Source organism: Aquarana catesbeiana, linkage group LG04, assembly GCF_042186555.1.
Source record: "Aquarana catesbeiana isolate 2022-GZ linkage group LG04, ASM4218655v1, whole genome shotgun sequence".
Taxonomy (NCBI): domain Eukaryota; kingdom Metazoa; phylum Chordata; class Amphibia; order Anura; family Ranidae; genus Aquarana; species Aquarana catesbeiana.
Genome location: NC_133327.1, coordinates 61,276,452 through 61,299,218, shown reverse-complemented (window position 1 = coordinate 61,299,218; position 22,767 = coordinate 61,276,452). Strand labels below are relative to the sequence as shown.

The window sequence follows — 22,767 nt, the reverse complement described above, 5'->3', positions numbered from 1 at the left end:
ATTTGGGCAGGGAGTTTTCGGCAAAACAGTTGACGGATGTTAATTTGGGGGTGACTCAGCCAGGTATCTTCTGCACCACTCTGACTTTTCTAGGAAACTATATAAAAATTCTCTGGTGATCCACTTGGTGAATGCTGCCTGGGCATGCATACCGCTTCTCTGGAAACAGGATATGTCCCCATCGCTCTCCATGTGGTTTACTAAAATTAATGAAATTTACTCCATGGAAAATATCACAGCCTCGCTTCAGTGAAAAGAGGAAAAATTCAAACGTACGTGGTTCTTCTGGACTTAGTTTACTTGCTCAAGTGAATATGCCTTAGCTATTCTAAGGGGAGACTGAGGTTGCCCCCTCATCACCCCCCCCCCCCCTTTGCTTTTTTCCCCTTTCTTTTCTATTCTTTAATTTCTGATCACTTCTCTATGATGTTCTGTTGTATGTTTTCAATTTTTGTTTTTCTTGCTGTTACAAATCACAGATGAGATGCTTGCGCTTTGTATTTTGCCACTCGAGCCTTGGCCTTGATGAGTCTCCTTTCAATAGACTGGATGCTCCTTTTTTTTTTTTTTGTGAAGTATCTTATGTCGCAAGGCTCAGGTGCTGGCTTATGTTAAAGTTACTATACGCATGTTATGCATTCTTATCTGTATGATAATCTTCCTAAATAAAGAGTTAAAAAAGAATGCCCCACGGCACACCTACACTGAGGGGGAGGCACTGTGCCCCCACACATTGTAAAAGATGGGAAACATTGTTTGGTTCTTTAACCTTGCTGTAGCTGCGATCATCAGCTTTTGTGATGGGGAAGAGATTGGGTGCAGTTCTGCTAAGGGAGGGGGCGCGGTCCCTGTTTCCATGAGGAGGAGGACTGTCTTGGCCACTGCTAAAGCCAGTCACAGTCCTGATAGCACCATCCACCTTCTGGAGGAAGATGACTCGCTTGGTTGCCACTACCAATCTCAGAAAGAAGGGATTTTACTGTGATTGAGAAAACCGCAATCAGGTGACAGTTTGTGGAATTACTGTTGAGCGTCTGAGAACTTTGTTGAAATGATTCCTGAACCTTTGCGTCACTTACTACTAAACCCCAGAACTCTGTGTCCCTTTATGCCACAGTCAGTTTTCAGCGCAATGAACATCACACCCAACCACTTTTTCTCAGCTGCAGGGCCCAACTTGTGATCCTGCACACAGGCCCACTGCTTTCAGAAAATGCCCCTGACCCGAGCTCATCATTGCGCATCCATTCCATATGTATCAGGCATGTTGTAATGCAATTTCTCCTTTTGGCCACAAGATGGAGACAGAGAGATACTGACTGGTCCTTCCAGAAAAAAGAAAGAGAGTGCTGACAGGAGACAGAGGAGAGGAGATTTCTTAAAAGAGAGGGAGATACCAAGGCTAAAAAAGTCCTTTGCTGGGACACAGTGACACTTAACAATGAGGAGAGGAGGAGTGTGTGAGGGGAAGGAACTGAGGTGCCAGAGTGAGGAGAGAGACACGCTAACACCAGGGACTGTGTGCCCCAACAGAGGAGGAGGGATATCCTGAAGCCCGGATAAAAGAGTCTGTGAGGAGAATAAGGAGAGCGGTCTGAGGAGAGGGAGAGTGAGAGAGAGAGAGAGAGTGTGGTGAGGTGACAGGTGTGAGGAAAACCACTGAGACTGAGGAGACTGAGAGAGAGACTCTGGCAGCATCAGAGGGGGAGAAAGCCAAGTTTTTCCAGAGACTGCCAGGAGAGTGTTGCCTGGAGACAGAGGAGTGAGGATGCCTGAGGGGAGCCAGGAGAAGAGACAGCCATGTGGTCCACTACTATTTAGTCCAGGGACCCTATTCAGCAGCCCAGCACCACTCAGCTCATCAGGGATTGAGATACCCATCCGGGTATCGGGTCGGCCACTGCCTGTTCACATTGCGAGTTTCACTACCAGTCAACTCGATCGGCCATCAGCAAGAGATCCAGTGCCTTACAACATGGCTAGGAGCATCAGGAGCCTGAACCAGCACCTGGGACTATTGTTGTGTCATCACACTGAGGCTGGTGAGCGGGTGTAAACCCCACATCCTCCTTGACACCATACTAACACTGCATGCAAACACCAATTTCCCTTTTTAGTGTCACAGGATGCTTGTTTGGAGCTGCCATCTCTGGTAGTTTGCCCTTTTAAATCCCTACCTAATGGAACATTCTAGAGGATTACTGTTCCATGCAAGCTTCTTTAAACCTTCTCTTAAAAGAAGGGCCCCGCCGTTTGCTAGCAGAAGACACTAGTATTCTTCACCTCGGGACCTGCAACATTACAGAACTGTGCTTACTGTACTTGTGTAACTCTTTTCTTTTCATTGTGTGTTTGCCTCTCAAAGGTGTTTGTGGCCCAGACGGAGCTGAGAAGTTGGCAAGTCTTCTCTCCTCCCTCTAAGCGCCTGTGTTAAGGGCATATAGATTACTGCCCTTTCTATACCTGTAGTTGCTAAATATTGAAGGTTGTCTTTTCTAATGTATTAGTTATTTGTAGCAAGGTTTAACAGTGTTGTAAGTTTCCATATGCTTTAAACCGTGCTATTATATTCAACTTGTTTATCACTACCAGGTGTGTGTCTATTGTTGGTGATAATCCACAGCCAGGATAACGGTATTTACCACATGTGTCCTTAAATGTGTTTGCAGTAATTTTATTTAACAAGGTGTGTCAGAGGGGCTGAGGTCATTCTTGGAGTTGAGGCGGAGATCAGAGAATCCAAATTCACCATACGGCTCCTTCGGGGGTGGCGCTACATATGTGACATCACATATATCACATACAAGCACGTGGACTGGATGCGAGAGGTGGATCAGCAGGATGAGTGTGCCAGGACAGGTAGATATGTTTCATCTCTGCTTCCTTTCACTACTCTGCATATCATGCATATCATTGATGAGAAGAGGGTACAGCGGTGGAGCAGATGAGCAGGAAAGTACAGCGGTGGGGAAAATTAGCAGGAGGGGTTCAGAGGTGGAACAGAAGAGCAGGAGGGTACAGCGGAGGGGCAGATGTGCAGGGGTACAGTGTTGGAAGAGATGAGAAGGGGATTCAGCAGTGGGACAGAAGAGCAGGGGGGTACAGTGATGGGCCAGATGAGCTGGGGGGTTCAATGTTGGGCCCGATGCGCAGGGGGGGTTCAGTGTTGGGGCAGAAAAGCAGGGGGTAGAGCAGTGGGGCAGATGTGAAAGGAGATGTATTGGTGGGGCAGATGAGCAGGGGGTTACAGTGGTGAGCAGAAGAGCAGGGGGAACAGTGGTGGGGCAGAAGAGCAGGGGGAACAGAGGTGAGACCGAAGAGCAGGGGGAACAGAGGTGAGGCAGAAGAGCAGAAAGCGGGTTACAGTGGTGATTCAGTAGTGAGACAGAATAACATGGGGATACGGCAGTGAAGAAGATGTTCAGGGAGGTACAGTGCTGGGGCAAATGAGCAAAGGGGTACATTGATGGGGCAGATGAGCAGGGAGGTTACAGTGGTGGGACAGAAGAGCAGGGGGGTACAGTGGGGAGGCAGATATGCAGGAGGTACAGTGGTGAGAGGGATAAGAAGGAGGTTCAACAGTGGGACAGAAAAGCAGGGGGGTACAGTGATGGGGCAGATGAGCAGGGGGTTACAGTGGTGGGACGGATGAGCAGGGGGGGTTCAGTGTTTGGCCAGATGAGCAGGGGGTTACAGCGGTGGGGGAGAGGAGCAGGGGGTACAGAGGTGGGGCAGGCGTGCAGAGGGGTGCAGAGGAGAATGGAGGTACATCAGTGGAATACATGAGCAGAGGGTTACAGTGGTGGGGCAGAAGAGCAGGGGGAACAGGGGTGGGACAGATGTGTAAGAGGTACAGTCGTGGGGCAAATGAGAAAGGGGGTTACAGTGGTGGGGCATATGAGCAGGGGGTTACAGTAGTGGGGCAGATGAGCAGGGTGGTACAGTGGTGGGGCAGATGAGCAGGGTGGTACAGTGGTTGGGCAGATGTACAGGGGGTTACAGTGGTGGGAAAGATGTGCAGGGGGTTACAGTGGTGGGGCAGATGAGAAAGGGGGGTACATTGGTGGGACAGTGTTGGAGCAGATGAGCAGGGTGGTACAGTGGTGGGGCAGATGTGCAGGGGTTTACAGTGGTGGGGCAGATGAGAAAAGGGGTACATTGGTGGGGGAGATGAGCAAGGTGGTACAGTGGTGGGGCAGATGAGCAGGGGGTACAGTGGTGAAAAAACATTGCATGGGGAACAATGATCCGAGGGGTGAATGTGCATGAATTGGGGCTGATTTGAGGTGTTGAGTTGCAGTAATTGGGGCTGATCTAAGGCATGAGAGTACAGGATGTTAATTTCTCACTACTAAAGTAGTTTACAGCATTTACTTTATAAAAAATCCTTTTCCTAAATGAGAGTGTGAAGTTGACATTTTTTTGTTATAAGATTGTCACGTTCAATTTCTTTTAAAACATTTTTCGGCACACTGCTCAAAAGGTTGCCTACCCCTGACCTACAGCATGTCTTTGGAGTGTGGGAAGAAACTGGAGTACCCGGAGGAAACCCAGTCAGCCACAGGGAGAACTCCAAGCAGATAGTGCCATGGTGGGATTCACACCACTTTTCTGGCCATTATGTTTACATTTTGTCTGGTTTTTACAACCAGACAAAGGTACTAGTCTACATTACAACCAGTCCATGGTACTAGTCTACATTAACCAAGCTAGAGATTTTTCATGTACTAATGCAAATGATTTTTTTATATTTAGATAGAGGTGTGAGGGGTTAAAATAATTGTCAGGTTTTTATTGTTCCTGTGTCCTCCTGTTAGCTTAGTTGTCAGTCGGCAAAGGAGGGAGGAGCGGTGCCCTGTCCAGCCTCACAGCTAGCCTTAGACAGAACATAGGAAGATGGGCCAAGGTACTATGTGTCCCCTGAGTAAGAGAACACATTAATAAAAGTGAGACTTCTTCTGTAACACAGTGCACCTTAATGCATGAAACATGGAGGCTGCCATTTTGTTGAAGCCCAGAGCCACTTTAACAGAAGTAAATCATAAAAGGCAGAACAAAACACATTGATTTAACAGTTTAAAAACACAGTTACATGTCAAGCCATCAAATGGTTAGTGTCATAATTGATCACCGTGGCAGTTACTGAAGCAGCTTCCTTGGCTGTAAAGGATAGGAGGGTTTGATTCCACTTTAAGGCTGTCAACACATCGGCCTCTACAAACTCAGCAGTGCCTGAAAATGGAGAGCAACTGAGCATGTGCAGAGTAGGGTGAGGAAGATAAAAAACAGCATTTTAGCTTGCACGTGATTGGAAAATGAAATCAGCAGAGCTTCCCCTCATTTCAGATCTACCGCTCAGATTTACAGCGAATGCACTTCCAAGGCGGCACAGTGGTGCAGTGGTAGCACTCTCGCCTAGCAGTAAGAAGGGTCACTGGTTGGAATCCCAACCACTTCGACACTACCTGCTTGGAGTTTGCATGTTCTCCCTGTGCCTGCGTGGGTTTCCTCCGGGTACTCCGGTTTCCTCCCACACTCCAAAGACATGCTGGTAGGTTAATTGGATCCTGTCTAAATTGTCCCTAGTATGTATGAATGTGAGTTAGGGACCTTAGATTGTAAGCCCCTTGAGGGTAGGGACTGATGTGAATGTACAATGTATATGTAAAGTGCTGCGTAAATTGACGGCGCTATATAAGTACCTGAAATAAATAAATAAAGTGCACTTTCACTGCAATTTCAAGTGCACTTTGCGCTTGTAGTTTGCACTTGTAGTGCAAAGTGGATTTGCCTTTCTTAAATAACCCCTATGTGTCATACTGGATTTTAAACAGTATAGACACTCATTTTTAATGATGTTCATAGCTATACCTGCAAAAGGGGCCAGCCTGAAGTCATCTAGCAAGACTTTATTTTCTGACTAAAGTTCCACTTTAACATAATGCACATTATATCATGGTATATTCCACATTAACGTGCACAAAAAAACACAACAGACTGAAGGTGCCCTAAAACTTATAGCTGATTTTTTTGGCAGATGACTAGAATTTTCTTCTCGTGATATTACAGTATGTGGATGGAGGATTTTCACTGCTGAATTAACACAATGCAGATCATAACATTCAGAAGATGTCCTCTTCTTTTGGAGGGAGTTATTTGCATCTGTATCTAAGGGTGCTGCATCTTAAAGTGAACCTATGTACTCACCATGCAGTGCAAAGCAACATAATCACTATAAAGTTCTCAGCTGCATAAGAGCTGGGGGGGAGGAGAGGCAACAGCACACTGATCTTCCCAGTGAATGGTGTGCAGGGATGGGGTTGGGGGTGTGACAAGTCTGATCATTGGAGGGAAGCAGGCTGAGTTCCCAGCATAGCTAGTGAACTGACCATGGTGTGATCTCCCACTTAGTGTTGTCAGTATTTAACCACTTCAATACCAGGCACTTGGGGGGTTATTTATGAAAGGCAAATCCACTTTGCACTACAAGTGCAAACTACAAGTGCAAAGTGCACTTTAAATTGCACTGTAGATCCGAGGGGGACATGCAAGGAAAATAAAAGACAGCATTTTAGCTTGCACATGATTGGATGATAAAATCAGCAGAGCTTCCCCTCATTTCAGATCTACCCCTCAGATTTACAGCGACTGCACTTCCAAGTGCACTTTCAGTGCAATTTCAAGTGCATTTCCACTTGTAGTCTGTACTTGTAGTGCAAAGTGGATTTGCCTTTAGTAAATAACCCCCTTAGACACCTTCCTGCCCAAGCCAATTTTCAGCTTTTAGCGCTGTCGCAATTTGAATGACAATTGCGCGGTCATCCAACACTGTACCCAAACAAATTTTTTATCATTTTGTTCCCACAAATAGAGATTTCTTTTGGTGTATTTGGTCACTTCTGCAATTTTTATTTTTTGTGCAACAAATAAAAAAAGAACATTTTGAAAAAAAACAAGTTTTTCTTTGTTTCTGTTACATTTTTTTGTAAATAAGTACATTTTCTTCTTCAATGATGGGCACTGATATGGCTGCACTGATGGGCACTGATGAGGTGGCACTAATAAGGTGGCACGGATGGGCACTGATGATGGGCACTGATAGGTGGCACTAATGGGCACTGATAGGTGGCACTGGTATGATGGGCACTTGTAGGCGGCACTGATGGGCACTTGTAGGCGGCACTGATTGGCACTCGTAGGCGGCACTGATGGGTACTTATGGGTGGCACTGATTGGTACTTATGGGAGGCAATGATAGGTGGCACAGATGGGCACTGACAGGTGGGCACTGATGGGCACGGATGGGCACTGATAGGTGGCACTGATGGACACTGATGGGTGGCACTGATGACATTGATGGGTGGTATCTCTGGGCATCCCTGTTTTGTAAATTGCCACAGAGGTGCCAGTCAGTGCCTATTTGTGGACACTGATTGGCATATTTTGGGCATATTTTTTACATGTGGATGGCCATGGGGGGTGTACTTGGTCATCCACATGCTGGAGGCTTCCCTGGTGGTCCTGGGGGCTACCCTGGTGGTCTAGTGTGGGCATCTGAGGGGGGGCTGCGCTGATAAACAATAAGCGCAGGCCCCCCCCCATCAAGAGAGCCACCGATCGGCTCTCCTCTACTCACGTCTGTCAGACGCGAGTGAGGAAAAGCCGATCAACGTCTCTTCCTGTCAACATCGTGATCAGCCGTGATTGGACACGGCTGATCACATGGTAAAGAGCCTCTGCCAGAGCCTCAGACTGACACACCACGCCACCGATCGCCGAAATGCGCGCCCCCACAGGAGCGCGGCGGCTGTTATCCTGCAGGGCGTCATATGACACCCAGTCAGGATAACTGAACAACCACACGACCGTCATTCTGCTATAGGCCGGCCGGGAAGTGGTAATAGGAAAGTACAGGGACTGGCAAGAACACCAGGGATTTCACACAAAGGAAGCAATACAATGAGAACAGGAGACTTTCTCATACAAGTACATGGTACAGCAGCCACATATCAGGAATATAAAATGTTGGGCTTACATACTCTTTAACCCTACTGACGCTGGCCGCATGCATATGGCAGGCCTTTACGCCGAGTGGCCACATATATGCAGCCTGTTAAAACAGCTTACCGCGCTGAGAGTATGCACCCTGCACGATCCCAGCATGGTAGCCGTCAGGGATTAGTAAGCTCCTGATGCATACTTTCCGATCAGGAGCTTTCAGATCAGCCAATCACAGTGGTCACATGACCTGAATGTCTGCCTCCACCTCCCAAATTGTGAAGGTTTTCCTTGTGTAATCATTTCCTGTTAGCAGTCCAGCCTTGGAACCACCATTTACAACCATTAACAATGACTCCAGGTTCTACCATCCATAAAGTCAATACTCACCGAAAGCATGATATCACCTTGGAAGAGTCTCTGACCTGGAAATCAAAATAAAATACAAAGCACAGTCACTAAGATTGCAATGGGCTTCAGAATCTAACATAATAATATTGGGCTATAAATATGTGTTGTAATAATAGCATTAGATTACTGTATGTAATGTGTTATGATATAGAATAAAATGTAGCACCCTCCTAGCATAGGATGCTAGGCACATTTTGTTTTTGGCTTCTTTTGTAGTCAAGGGAGCAGATATTGTTTCATTTGGCCTGTTCAAAGTTTCACAGGCTGGCAGTTTGACTGCTTCTCCCTGCCCCTGGAAGAAGTTTCCACAATATAGGGCTTGGGGAGTCAAATGACCAACCTGAAAATGTATCATGCACTAGCCAATCTCTGGAGAGAAGTGTCCAGAATGTGACTGGAAAGGTGATAAATATGTGAAGCCCTGCATATGGGGTTATTTCCTCATCAGGGAGAATTCCAAAACCTCTGGGTCTGCTGACCCTTGAGGCAGCCTGTAGACTGTGAAGCTATAATTTGAGGTCTTAGCGGTGGCAGCGCTGAGAACCTGAAGCAATCTATCTGAGGAGCTGGCTGTGGGACTTCACCCTCATTGAGATATATCTGGTGGAAGTTGGAAGGTGTGCAGCTGTCCTGGGACTTGTGGATACTGACCCTGAATTGTGATCCCTGGTGACTGTCAGTCACAGTGGCTACATTTGATGGGCACAGTAGCTGCATTTGATGGGCACAGTTTCTGCCAGACAGGGCTGTACTGTGGGGCAGTGCTATGTAAATCTTAGGACTGGATGGACAGAAATACAAATCTTTTAGGCTGGGTTCTCACTGTTTGTGGACGCGGCTCACAGCAGGAGTACGTCCCTGTTCTCCGTTTCAGGGACAACTCAGGCCCAAATGTTTGCCTGAATTCAGACCTGAAACGGAGCCAAAGATGCACAGAACTCCCGTGCAATGTGCTCCGTAGCCGCCCTGGAGATGTGTGAACCGGTTCCATTGAGAGCCGGTCACACTCTCCTGTCATGCTAATTGGATGAGTGTGAACCCAGCCTGAATAGATAAACAGCTCTGTATATATTGCATTTGTGTATTTAGCATTCTTTTTCCTGGAGTTCAGATTTATCTTTATATTTGCAATACCAGAATGATTACTTACCCACATTTAATTCAGGGATGTCTTTGAATTCTTCTGCTTCTTCGTTTCCTGTAAAAAAGGTAATTTATAACAAATGTAATTTTAAAAGGGAAAATACACTGAAAAAAAAGTGCTACACGAGTCAATCTGTGTTTTTTTTTCTATAATCTTTATTTAAATATGCAAGACAAAATAAACAGTTTATAAAGACAAATTCAAGGTACCCTTATTTTCTTATCACGATAATGGAGGTAGACTCTCCAACAATAGGTTTGGTAAGACCTTCATTGATTTCTTCAGAACAGCAACAGGAAAGAATTTGCAATAAAGTATGGTAAAATCATATTTAGAGTCAAAACTTTTTCGTTTTGGATGGAGAAGGGTTATAACCTTTGTCAACTGTTTATTGCAGTCTTGTCTCAGCCGGGGAGAGTCATCTCCTTTTTGTCCTGATGACACTGGCATAGAACGTGAGGGGAGTTGTCATGAGTACAGGAGATGAGGGGAAATCTATCTTTGGGGAGATTTCCTCTCTGTAAGACATCGGGTGAAGGGAAATTTCCCCAGCAGGAGAGCAATAAAAATACCCTGATATTTTCGACCTTCTACTACACTATCCAACTAAATTGCCTTTACATAGATTCTAGCAGAACTTATGTTTTCCAATTTAGGACCCTCTTAAGAAGGTCTGTTGTGATTCAATGTACCCCCCCCCCAAAAAAAAAAACACCTGAATCTTTTTTGTAAAGCAGCTCACCCCAATACATAGCATGTTGCAATGTGGGTGCATTGCTTTCTACTGTACGTGTGTGTCGTGGTGCCATTCTAAACAAATGCTTCACCACAAGACAAAGGTGTGAAGCAGTGAACTTTACCACACAATCCACAGTGTGTCGCATTGCAAAGCCATTCATTTTGACAGTGCAAATCAACAAACATGTTTTTCAACCAACCACACGACAAAATTGGACATCATCTGTACTTCGAGTTGTGTTCAATTGGCAAACAAGGATCCTATTTTTGGTGCATTATAGTACATTGGCAGCCCTTTCAAAACAAATGGGCTACCTTACCGTAGTGCACAATAACATGCTTACGGTACTCACAACGCATCAGGTAAGTGTAAAAGGGATCTGAATGCCACAGATCTTATATTGTTACAAGAAACCTACACGAATACCACTAAATCAATAGGGACAGTACAGACAATCCACCCCTCTATGTAAGTAGAATATCCATGTATAAAGGGAACAACAGAAATTACCAAGCAATTCTAATTTTTCCAGATTTTTGCTCTTACCTAGGTTTGTTTGGTGATTTATCTGAAAAACAAAATGGCGTTAAAATTGATTATTAAATGCAATGGAAACCACTTGTAGAACAACGTTTACCTAACTGATAGTCTGCTGAGGAGATCTGAGGTCACCCCTGTAGTCTAATAGCCACAAGCCATGTAACAATCAAGCATAATCATGCAGTACAAGGGTTAACAACTGATAGACAGCAAGCATCAAATGTGAGCCTTATTCAATAAATAGTGCAAGGTGGACTGGTGATTTACAAAGAGCGCTAAACAGTAACCAATCAGATTACAGTATACTGCGATCTGATGCTGGTTGGTAAAGGATGCTGCACTCTGCCATTCACTACTTCTGAATGCTTATTAAATTGAAGATCATTTGTATTGAAATATTGAACTGCATTCTTCATGTGAGCCAGAGCATAACATTATCTGAAGTTGGGGAACATGTTCAGCGTCTAACTATGTCTTTCAACCACAGGAAACTTCATGCCATGAATGATCTCAAACGCACCTTTGTAACACCTCAGAGTGACCAAATCTTTAAAAAAAAAGTTATAGAGTGTAGAACAATCTTGAGTATGCCTCAAAGATTCTATACAATTGTTAAAGTAGAACTTATAACAACTTAAAAAAATAATGTTCTTTAGCAATAAACATACATTACGCATTATTAATTATGCTACCAAAATTAGTGTGTGCTGTAAATTGCCTCCAGCATTGCTCCTATTTCTTCTTGCCGAAAGCTGCCATTTTGCTGAAGCCCAGAGCACCTGAGCAGCAGTAAATCTTTAGGCTGTCAGCAGCTCGGCCTCTATATAAATTCAGCACAGCACCTACATTTTAATGTTTTACATAGCTATACCTGCAAAAGAGGCCAGCCTGAAGTAATCTAGCAGGACTTAATTTTCTGGCTAATGTTCCACTTTAATGTGGAATTGGCCTTACTATGGGTAGCCTTGACTAACTATACACAAGGGCATTTTTTAATCTTGGCTTGCAAAACCCTCTGGCTGACCACCTGAATTGTAACAATACAGCTGGACAGGGCTGTACACATGGGCTGGTCCACCATGGATTGCTTTTCAGAGGGTGGTAAGCAGTACCACAAGTCTGAAAGAAGCCTTACAGACTTCAGATTCAAAAAGCATCAGCAGACATTCATAAGGGCATATTATAAGCTTAGTTTGTAAACCACAGACTGCCCAATTTGTTCTGAGTAGCATCCCAATGCACCTTCTCAGCGCTTCAACATGCATTGTGCGCACTGCAGATAACGCTGCATAAAAGATTTTTGGTTTGTCATGGTGTTTTGGGCAGCCCATTAAAACGAACCAACAGGCTGAATTGAACAGGCTCTTAAAGCTTGCTAAGACCGGTCCCATAGCTCCCAACTTTCCCTGATTTCGAGGGACTGTCCCTGATTTGGAGCAATGTCCCTCTGTCCCTCATTCCTCCTCATTTGTCCCTCATTTTGGTCTGATCTATATAGATGTATATAAAATTCACTTTTTATCTAGCAAAAAGTGTTTTCCAGCACTAAAACTTTCATCTGATTTCTAAATTGCTGCATTTGTAAATTCCAAAAGCCAATATAAAGGAATAGTAGTGGTAAAAAAGCACTTGTGAGTTTAACCAATCTTGTTTTTTGTACAATTCTGCTTCAAGGGGGCGTGGCAAGGGGTGTGTCCTATGCCTGCATAGTTTTGCTGATAGGTGTCCCTCATTCCCATCTCAAAAAGTTGGGAGGTATGCGGTCCTCGTGGCTTCTTCTCCCTCACTCTAGCAGTCTAAGGTCTTTAAGTCAGACCAAATCAGGTTCCATAGCCATACTGCAATGAATCAATTTTTAGTTGCCCAGAGATGGGCTAGATCTGTAGACCATTTCCAACTTGAAGCCAAAGGATGCTTTAAATGCTCAATAAAAGCTCAAATGAAGGCTCCAACAAAGTGCAAATGCTTTGTGAAAGCTATAGGTATGCTGTGCTACCATGCAAGTTGAAGCCATGTGAACAAAGAATCCTGGCTAAGCACAAATCTATACAGATTCTTAACAAATGCCCATTGAAGAAATTTAGGTCAAAAACTGCTATGATTCCTACTGGCTGTTCTCATCACAAATGATCATTTGTCATAAACTTTATTCCATATGATAATTTTTGGTTAGAGAAAATTGCTTCACATATGAAAAACAAGGTGTGATTTTAAACCTCTTGCATTAAAATAGATTTAGTAAAAAAAAAATAATTGTGATTTAAACTGATTTAACCAAACTCCTTCACTAAATTAATTCATTATTTTTAGTAAATCATCTGTTGAAGCCTTACTTACCGCAAAAGGTGCCACGTTCACAAAGAAAAGTGTGAGGCAGCAGAGGACGAGGAGTGCCCGGGCCACCATGTTGCTTAGCGGTGGAAACTCACTGACAGTGCCCTCCTGGTCTCCCCAAACTTATATTGGAAATATGGACTTTGCACAACTTATCAAGTTCATGTCAACTAGTCTTTACTGTTATCTGAGGAATTATAATAGCTGCTAAGAGCAGGGGATAATACCTTTATCTTAAACCAGTTAATTACAGTAGTCATAAACTGATCACTGACACTTCTTTACCTGCTGTGGGATTAACTTTTATTTCTGTCATGACTGACAATATAACACATATCTCTACATATTAACTTAGAATTATGCAATAGAATTACAGTCAAACATGAAGATTGTTCATTAAAAGGAACCCATGCTTTGTTCACACAGGGCAAAACAACAGGTTGACTTAACTAAATAATACTAAAAAGTGTAGCGCTACCTAAATGTTTCCAATATGTGTGAATAGTGGTGGAAACCTCCTGATTGTGAGTAACTCCTTTACTGATACGTGAATAATGGTGGAAACCTCCTATACAAAATATTAGCTTACCACTCTTGTGCCACGTACACACGGGCGGACTTTTCGACCAGACTGGTCCGACGGACTATCCGACGGACTTCCAACGGACTTTCCCAACAAACAGACTTGTTTACACACGGTCACAACAAAGTCAGAGGGATTCGTACGTGATGACGTACACCGGAATAAAATAAGGAAGTTGATAACCAATAGCTGCCCTGGCGTCGGTTTTTGTCCGTCGGACTAGCATACAGACTACAGATTTCTCAATAGGAACTGGGTCCGATAGAGTTACGACGTAAAGATTTGAAACATGTTTCAAATCTAAAGTCCGTCAGACTTTCGACAGAAAAAGTCAGCTGAAGGTCCAATGAAGCCCACACACGGTCGGATTGTCCGCCGGATTTGGTCCGTCGGACCAGTCCGGTCAGAAAGTCCGCCCGTGTGTACGCGGCATTACTTCCAATGACATATTGAACCACAATACATGGAAAGTTAATTAAAAAAAATAAAATAAAATACATTTCTATTATGCCTAAGAACCTTACACAGTGGAGAAAAAGGAGCTGTTGGATCCGAGGTGCACCTGAATAATATCCCAGACCAGTGGAGTTAATCCCCAGGTGGCCAATAGCAAGGTGTATGGTATAGGAATGTATTTTATTTTTATTTGCTTTACATTTAGTGTGGTTCAAAACATCACTGAAAATAGGAGTGGTAAGCTGCTATTTTGTACAGATTTTCACTATTATTGACATATCAGTTAAAGAGTTGCTCATAATCAGGAGGTTTCCACCACTATTCACTATATGCACTATATGTTGTTGAAATATTTGAGTTACGATGTTGATATTCGGGTATTGCATGTTATTTTTCAGTATTAAAAAAACACAATAGCAAGGTGTATGGTGTAGGAATTTATTTTTATTTATTGTTTATTTACTTTTCATGTATTGTGGTTCAATATATCATTGCAAGTAGGAGTGGTAAGCTGATATTTTGTATGGGAGGTTTCCTTCATTATTTACATATCAGCAAAGGAGTTACAGTTGTCCTAAACCGCAGCTACCAGTAAATTTAGCTTTGCTGGGTTGTAGTCAACCTGGCTTTTGTAGTCTTTGTGATCATTTGGGTTTTCTCCTAAGCCTGGTTTAACTGTGGTTCCTCCCTTCCCCTTGAGGGATTTTCTACCAGATATAGCCTGTGGTTGCCTGGAGACATGAGGAGAGGGATGGAGTTCTGACACGAAGTACCAGAAGTTACTCTTCCATAAGCCAGGGACTGTGAAGAGGCTAACTAATAAACTGTAAAAATCTTTTATTACACGTGCCTCTAAAGTCCATTATTTTTTCTAGTATTCTCCATGCAATGCTTACAATAGAGTATATGATGAGTCCTTGACCCCTACCCCAGAGATTGCACTCCTTTCTATGCCACCGGGCTCGGTGGCTTCCCAGAAGCGGTGCCTGCTGTGTTTCCTCCTTTCAGCGGCACGACAACTCATTCCACTATTTTGGAAGACAGGTGTTACCCCAACCCCCCCCCCCCATTATCCTTGTGGGTTTCCATGGTCCAAAGCGCCAATCTTTATGGAGATAGGTGGAACCCTCCTATACAAAGCAGGTATCAGCTCACTAAAAACTTCTCCTCCGGATAGGGTGTGTGGTATTCAGGACATATGAGAGAGAAAAGAATCTCCACATGGTATGAATCCGTATGATGGAATTTATTTGCAATAAAAAATGGATATCCAAGCAAAAAGGTATCAATAAAAACAGTTCAATTGAACAAGTAAAAGCAGCGCAGTATGAGGTGGCTGGGGCCAGCGTATTGATCCTACGTGTTTCATCAAAAGACTTGAACTGGGGTCTACGCCAGCCATCCACCTCCTGCGCTTATATACAGGTTTTAATTATTACAATTACAAGCCTGTGTGGCTGGCCCGGATTCCGTCTTCCGGTGTCCCGCTTGCGTTTCAAACGTCATGGCACCATATAATGTGACGCATCAGCGTGGAACGAACATGTGGAGATTCTTTTCTCTCTCATATGTCCTGAATACCACACACCCTATCCGGAGGAGAAGTTTTTAGTGAGCTGATACCTGCTTTGTATTGGAGGGTTCCACCTATTTCCATAAAGGTTGGCACTTTGGATTTCCATTTGCCTATAGAGGAGGTTATCGTGCAGCTCACTCTGGGAGCTTGACTTCATGTCTCCATTTCCATGCCTGATAGATCCACCACCGTACGGTAAGTTGGATCCACCACTCTTGGTAAGAGTACCTTTTTCTCTCCTCTCTCCCTGGATGGTGAAGGCACTCCCGGGTGTACATCCACCATTGAATATATTTGCCCCAGAGACTTTCCTATATTCGCAGCAGTTGCATTTTTACAACATCACTGTTTATCTTTGTCACCTTTGGGACTCATATTTATCCATCATTTATTTTCTATTTTTTGTTTTCAGTTGTTACAGCACTGTGTCTTTGACATATGTATGATCCCTCACGGGTCCTTTTTTTGTATGCACAATACTGTGTGTTCACTTTATTAGTCACTATTATCATATGTTGAGGCTCTCCATTTAACTGTATTTATATACACTGTTTTGAGCATCAAGGTGCATGCATTTTTCACCTACACCACCTGTGTTTTCTTTTTTTGCGACTCATAGTCGCATGACACTTTTTCCACTTTTTTTTGTTGTGAGTTACACATTATGTATAGATATATGTCCTTACATTTTCTAACATGAGAGACTAACTTTTTGATACATTTCAGATGAGATAGCCTCTTTGGCAACACCTGTTTTCGTCCATTTATTCCTAGCGCTACACTTTTCACTTACATTTTGTTCACAATTAGTCTGATTGTTGTGTCGGTTGCTCCCACTTCATAGGTTGGCGCAGTATTTTACCAATCTTTTCAATAAAAACATTAAGTATGATACTTTAACACCAAAAAGGATACACAGATATAGACCTCTGATGTTTTCAGTTGAAAATAAGTGGTCACATCCTGACTTTCAAAGTGTGCTAACATATGAGGGTCAAAGATAAACTCATTTTAACTCAAACAGTAGACCAAAGTTCTCAACTCTGTATTTTATTGCTTTCCCCAAGTTTACTTTTAAATTGAAGTCGATGCTCTGAGAAATCTGTACATGTTTATTTGTAAATGATATGCATACTTTATTGTACCTGTTTGTACTATGATCTGTATGCATGAGTTCACATAGTTGTAATATATTACAGGATTTGAAGAAAGGAATGCAGAGTAGGGGAAGGAAAATGGGTATACCTAAACTATAGGAAAACAGTCACTTTATAGCTGGTCCTATATTTGAAAATCAGCAGGACTGTGGTAATAACTTGAAGTAAAAAAATAAAAAGAATTACTTAGAGATAAACTGCATGCAGGTCATATACAAATATTCTGTATGTCGTAAAAAACTTGTGTAAATGCACCTCATAACTGGCTTGCGTGATAGATGGGTATTGCTTAAAGACATAGTTTACCTTGGACAAAAAAATGCATTGGCAGGTAAAGTACCTGTAAAAAAACTATGCAGCTTTGACCAAAATCGAAAAATGCCCTACGCTATAGGTGTAGGTCATTTACATAGCTCCTGAAGCCTGATGCAGGAGGACATTGCTCAGAGACTCACAGCTCTTACTGTTCACCTTCACAATCACAGGAGCGAGCTCTTTCTCAGATTTAAACCCCTCATGTGCACTTTCTCTACCCTGACGCAGCAGCCCTGAAGAAACAGCGGGTCCTTCAAGGTAGTATCATATGCTCAGTTTTACTCCTGTACTTTGTAGCTGAACATTCTGGTTTCATCAGACAATGTCAGACACTGGTGCTAGAATTTCCCCTGAAGTCTTGGAAGGTGCTTACATTGAACGCCAACCTCTTGGGCTAAAGCGGAGTCCTGGGTGCCCTCTCTTCTGGCAGAAGCCCGACTCTTGATCAACATCCTGGACCTCAGGGTAATTCAGTTGTAGCAAGGTCCCAGGCCTCCTTCTGTCTAATGAGAACCTCCAGGGCCAGAGATAGCTGACATCCTTCTGTATATGGTGGGTTGTGAGGCATAGTGGGTGCAAAGTAGTTAGAGTCATTGGGCAATAGACACTTCTTGAATGCAAAAGAGATTTTATTTTTCTTAACAGAACTTTGGGAGAGAGGGTTAGGGCCAGGACATTCTTAGATAGTTGCAATATTAATTGGCAGACTTTAAAACTTCAAAAGGAGGACAGCCATGCAGAGAAAGGCATCCAGCAAGACACCACATCTGCACGTGTTGTAATCGCTGTCTCCTATGGCAACAGTCTTTAACAATTCTTAACACAAGTTGTAACAGTTCCTTCACTTCCACTACAATCACTACTTGTGGTTCTTCAGCCCACTGAGCTACCTGTCTCTCACTAGACTTGATGATTCACTGCCACTGAATCCCTTAAGCTCCTCCAATCTTCCCGGTAGTATCTTCCTCAAGCGTCACCCCCGCCTCTCTGCTGGGTCAGATGTGCCCAGGATAGGTGCAATCTCCAGCCTAGCAGCCTGGGCAGTACAACACGCATCCACCCAGACAGCCTTCCAGGTGGCACAGAATACCGATCACCTGACTCCACCCAGATATATAGGTTCTCCCAGCAGGCCAAGGGATTTAAGAAAACCCCTGCCCATTGGCTGAGATACCCCATATACCCATAATCTGACCTTGTATTGCCCTTCACGTATCTAATTCCACCAAGTACCCAGCCACCTAGCGGCAGGAGGGAAATATGAAGTAGTGCCAGACTTATGCCCTGTACACACGATAGGACTTTCCGATGGAAAATGTGTGATAGGACCTTGTTGTCGGAAATTCCGACCGTGTGTAGGCTCCATCACACATTTTCCATAGGAATTTCCGACACACAAAGTTTGAGAGCTTGCTATAAAATTTTCCGACAACAAAATCCGTTGTCGGAAATTCCGATTGTGTGTACACAAATCCGACACACAAAGTGCCACGCATGCTCAGAATAAATTAAGAGATGAAATCTATTGGCTACTGCCCCGTTTATAGTCCCGACGTACGTGTTTTACGTCACCACGTTCAGATTGATCGGATTTTCCGACAACTTTGTGTGACCGTGTGTATGCAAGACAAGTTTGAGCCAACATCCGTCGGAAAAAATCCATGGATTTTGTTGTCGGAATGTCCGATCAATGTCCGACCGTGTGTACAGGGCATAAGGGAGAAATCAAATGACCCTTAACAATGAGCCAAGATAGCTATTCCTGGCAGGTAAATTTAGGAGAAACCCTGCCTAAACTCCAGGGTGCTACACAGTTGTTCCTGAAGCTCTGCTTATCTTGCCCATGAGGAAACCGTATGAGGATTCAGTTGGACGTAGGCCACAGCAGTGGATCACATCAACCATCATAAAGGGTACAAAAAGTCACACAACTCAAAGAGAAGCAAACCTCATTATAGCTTGGGTGGAACTCAATATTCCAGCACTGTCTGCAGCACAAATTCCAGTTGTGGAAAATTGGCAGGTAGACTTTCTCAGTCATCAATGTCTGTTTCCAGAGGAACAGTCTCTTCACCAAGAGGTGTCTCAAGACCTCTGTCGAAGATGAGTGACTCCAGATGTGGATTTTCTGGCATCCAGGTTCAACAACAAGCTGGACAATATTCTTTCTCATCTGCATTGCAGGATCGAAAGGGAGGGTGTTCTAAAAATCCTCATTGCACCAGACTGGCAAGGAAGAATGTGGTGCGTGTACCTCATCATATTCCTTGCAGACGTATCATGAACCCTATCAAATCAGTCAGATCATCTGTCCCAGAGGCAGGTCAACTGGTACTGATTTTTGTTCTCTGGATTAATGGCACGACTGTTAGGCCCCAAATCCTGAGAGACAGGGGCCTATCTGAGTCAGTCTTCCCTATGCTCCTGAAAGCTGGGAAATCAACTTCTCACTAAGTCCATCATCATACCTGAAAGGCCCACTTTGCGTGGTGTGAGATTACCATTAAAAATATTGTGACTCAGTGGGACCGCCACTTGGTTTTATTGGTTCTTCAGAAATCTCCCTTCGAGCCCAGTAGGGGTATTTCCCTGTTCTCCCTCACTCATAAGGTTACCTTCCTTCATGGATGTCGTCTCTTCATGACATTTCTCTGAATAAGCGGCTTATTCTGTAGGGAACCCTTCCTACAGAAGGATAAGGTTGTCTTAGAGCCTATGGCCTCTTTCCTTCACAAGGTGATTTCCTCCTTCTATCTTAAGCAGGACATTATTATTTTCATACAGGATTTATATAGTGCCAACAGTTTGTGCAGCGTTTTACAATATGAGGGCAGACAGTACATTTACAATACAATTCAATGAAGGAGGAATCAGAGGGCCCTGCTCATTAGAGCTTACAATCTAGGAGGGATGGTCAAGTGATAAAAAAGGTAATAGCTGTGGGAGGTGAGCTGATATAGAAAATAAAGGTACAGTTGTTAGGTGGGGCAGAAAAGGCTTCTCTGAAGAGAAGGGTTTTCATGGATTGTCTAAAAGCAGAGTAGGAGATAGTCAGACAGATTGGGGTAGGGAGTTCCATAGAATAGGAGAGGCTCGGGAGAAGTCATGTATGCGAGCATTGGAGGAGGTGACAAGGGAGTTAGAGAGCAGAAGGTCTTGGGATGAACAAAGAGAATGATTTGGTTGGTATTTTCAGACTAGGTTAGTGATGTAGCTGGGTGCCAATTTGTGGGTGGCTTTGTAAGTTGTTGTTATTATTTTGAATTTAATTTGTTGGGTGAGCAGAAGCCAGTGGAGTTATTGACAGATAGGGGTAGCAGGCATTGAACGGTTAGTAAGGTGGATGAGTCTGGCAGCAGCATTCACGAGGGACTGAAGGGGGAATAGCCTATGTAAAGGTAATCTATTGAGGAGGGAGTTGCAGTAGTTGAGGAGAGAGATGACAGGGAATGAACTAGGACATTGTGCTTCCTTCCTTTTTTTCTACACTGAAGTGTTACAAGGAGAATTCTCTCCATTGTCTGGATGAGGTCCATGCTGTGTGAGTCTATGAACTCTTTGAGACAACTGGATTCTCTCTTTGGCACACCTGGGCATTCCTGCAAGGGACATTCTGCCTCTTGTTCCACAATTGCCAGGTAGATTAGAGAAGTCATGAACTGAGCTTACATTCTGAAGGATGAGGTTGTTCCCTTTCCTGTTTTGGAAAACTCTACTAGATCTGTTAGTACTTCATAGGCTTGTCAGCATCCGCCATCTATTTCCCGAATTTGAATAGTTATTGCTGTGTCCTTGCATTAAGCCTGGGTTGAGCAACTCAGATTAAGGAAGCTCAAAGCACTAGAAATGAACAAGTCTTAAGTTGTAAAGCCAGGATGTGGATGATCTAGAACAGTAGCGTAGCTAGCACATCTGGCACCCGGGGCTGGTTATTTTTTTGCACCCCCCCCCCCCTCAAGAAAAATAGTATGTGGCAATATAGTGGCGCCACTCCAAAACTGTAACGTCGCTTCGCCCTGTGGCCGTGCGCCCCACCCCCGCTCGCTCCCCGAGCCGATGCGAGTGCCCGGTGGTCTCGATCACCGCCGGGCTCCCACGATCGCCGCTGAGACACGGAGAACCCGGAACTGTGTGTGTAAACACACAGTTTCCGGTTCTCTGAGGGGAGAAGTGACAGATTGTCTGTTCATACAGAGTATGATCAGTGATCTGTCATCTCCCCTACACAGTCCCCTCCCTCTTTAGTTAGAACACACAATAGGACACACTTAACCCCTTTTTTAATCGCACTGATCACTGTATCAATGCCAATGGTCCCAAAAATGTGTCAAAATTGTCCGACGTGTCCGCCATAATGTCGCAGTCATGATAAAAATCACAGATCACCGCCATTACTAGTAAAAAAAAAAAATTCATAATAAAAATGCTATAAATCTATCCCCTATTTTGTAGACGCTATAACTTTTGCGCAAACCAATCAATATACGCTTATTGCGATTTTTTTTTCTTATCAAAAATATGTAGAAGAATACATATCGTCCTAAACTGAGGAAAAAAATTGTTATATTTTTGGGGGATATTTATTATAGCAAAAAGTAAAAAAATATTGTTTTTTCAAAATTGTCGCTCTTTTTTTGTTTATATCGCAAAAAGTAAAAACCGCAGAGGTGATCAAATACCACCAAAAGAAAGCTTTATTTGTGGGAAAAAAAGGACGTCACTTTTGTTTGGGTGCAACATTGCACGACCGCGCAATTGTCAGTTAAAGCGACGCAGTGCTGAATCGGGGGTAAGGGGGTAAAATCTTCCAGGGGCTGAAGCGGTTAAAGTAGTCCCTGTACTACTTTGGTCTGACTTTGATGCAAGATGAGGTCTATAGACCTCAAGTTTACACAGGCATTCCCTGAAATTGCGTCAAAATCGCTGTGAAATCTCAGCCACAAAATCGTGCAACTTTGAAGTCACGGTAGTGTGAAAGGGGCCTTACCTGCTCCCTTTAGTGGTTTTGCACCCACCCCCCTAGTCCGGGGCCTCCTCTGTACTCCGCTCCTAGTCCGAGGCCTCCTCTACAGCCTACCTCACATTCAGAGCCTGCTCTGCACCCTGCTCTCCGAATCCAGGTCCTTTACCACATCAACCCCCCCCCCCCCACAATCAGCCCAGGGCCTCCATTGCACCCTCTAGTCCAGGGCCTTCTCTGACCCCCCCCCCCCCCAGTCCAGGTTCTTCTCTGCACTCCCCCCCCCCCTTAGCCCAGGACAGCCATTGCTCCAGGGTGTCACTGCGGAGCAGAGTGATTCAGTGCTAATGCATCTGTGCAGTCTTCCTTTTGATTCTCTGGTATTTGGCAAACTAAGCAGTGGGCACTGCCTATCGATTACACTTGACCGGGCTGCAGTGACACCCTTAAAGCAGCAGTTCCTAGTGCGGGTGGGGACGGCGCCCCCTTAGATGCGTCACCCGATGCAGGCGCCCCCCTGCTTTCCCCCCCTAGTTTTTTTGGCCCTGATCTAG

At 44.1% G+C, this 22,767-nt stretch overlaps 1 protein-coding gene across 1 annotated transcript in view; it reads right to left on the bottom strand.

Annotated features, from left to right (window-relative positions):
- The window catches only part of MEP1A (meprin A subunit alpha), a 40,362-nt gene extending 27,124 nt beyond the window's left edge, over positions 1-13,238 (bottom strand). The window contains exons 1-4 of the mRNA XM_073628866.1: positions 13,170-13,238; positions 10,839-10,860; positions 9,560-9,607; positions 8,389-8,423 (exon numbers count right to left, since the gene is read on the bottom strand). Coding sequence (XP_073484967.1) covers positions 8,389-8,423; positions 9,560-9,607; positions 10,839-10,860; positions 13,170-13,238 — 174 coding nt within the window. The remainder of the gene's footprint in view (positions 1-8,388; positions 8,424-9,559; positions 9,608-10,838; positions 10,861-13,169) is intronic.
- Positions 13,239-22,767: the final 9,529 nt, after the last annotated feature.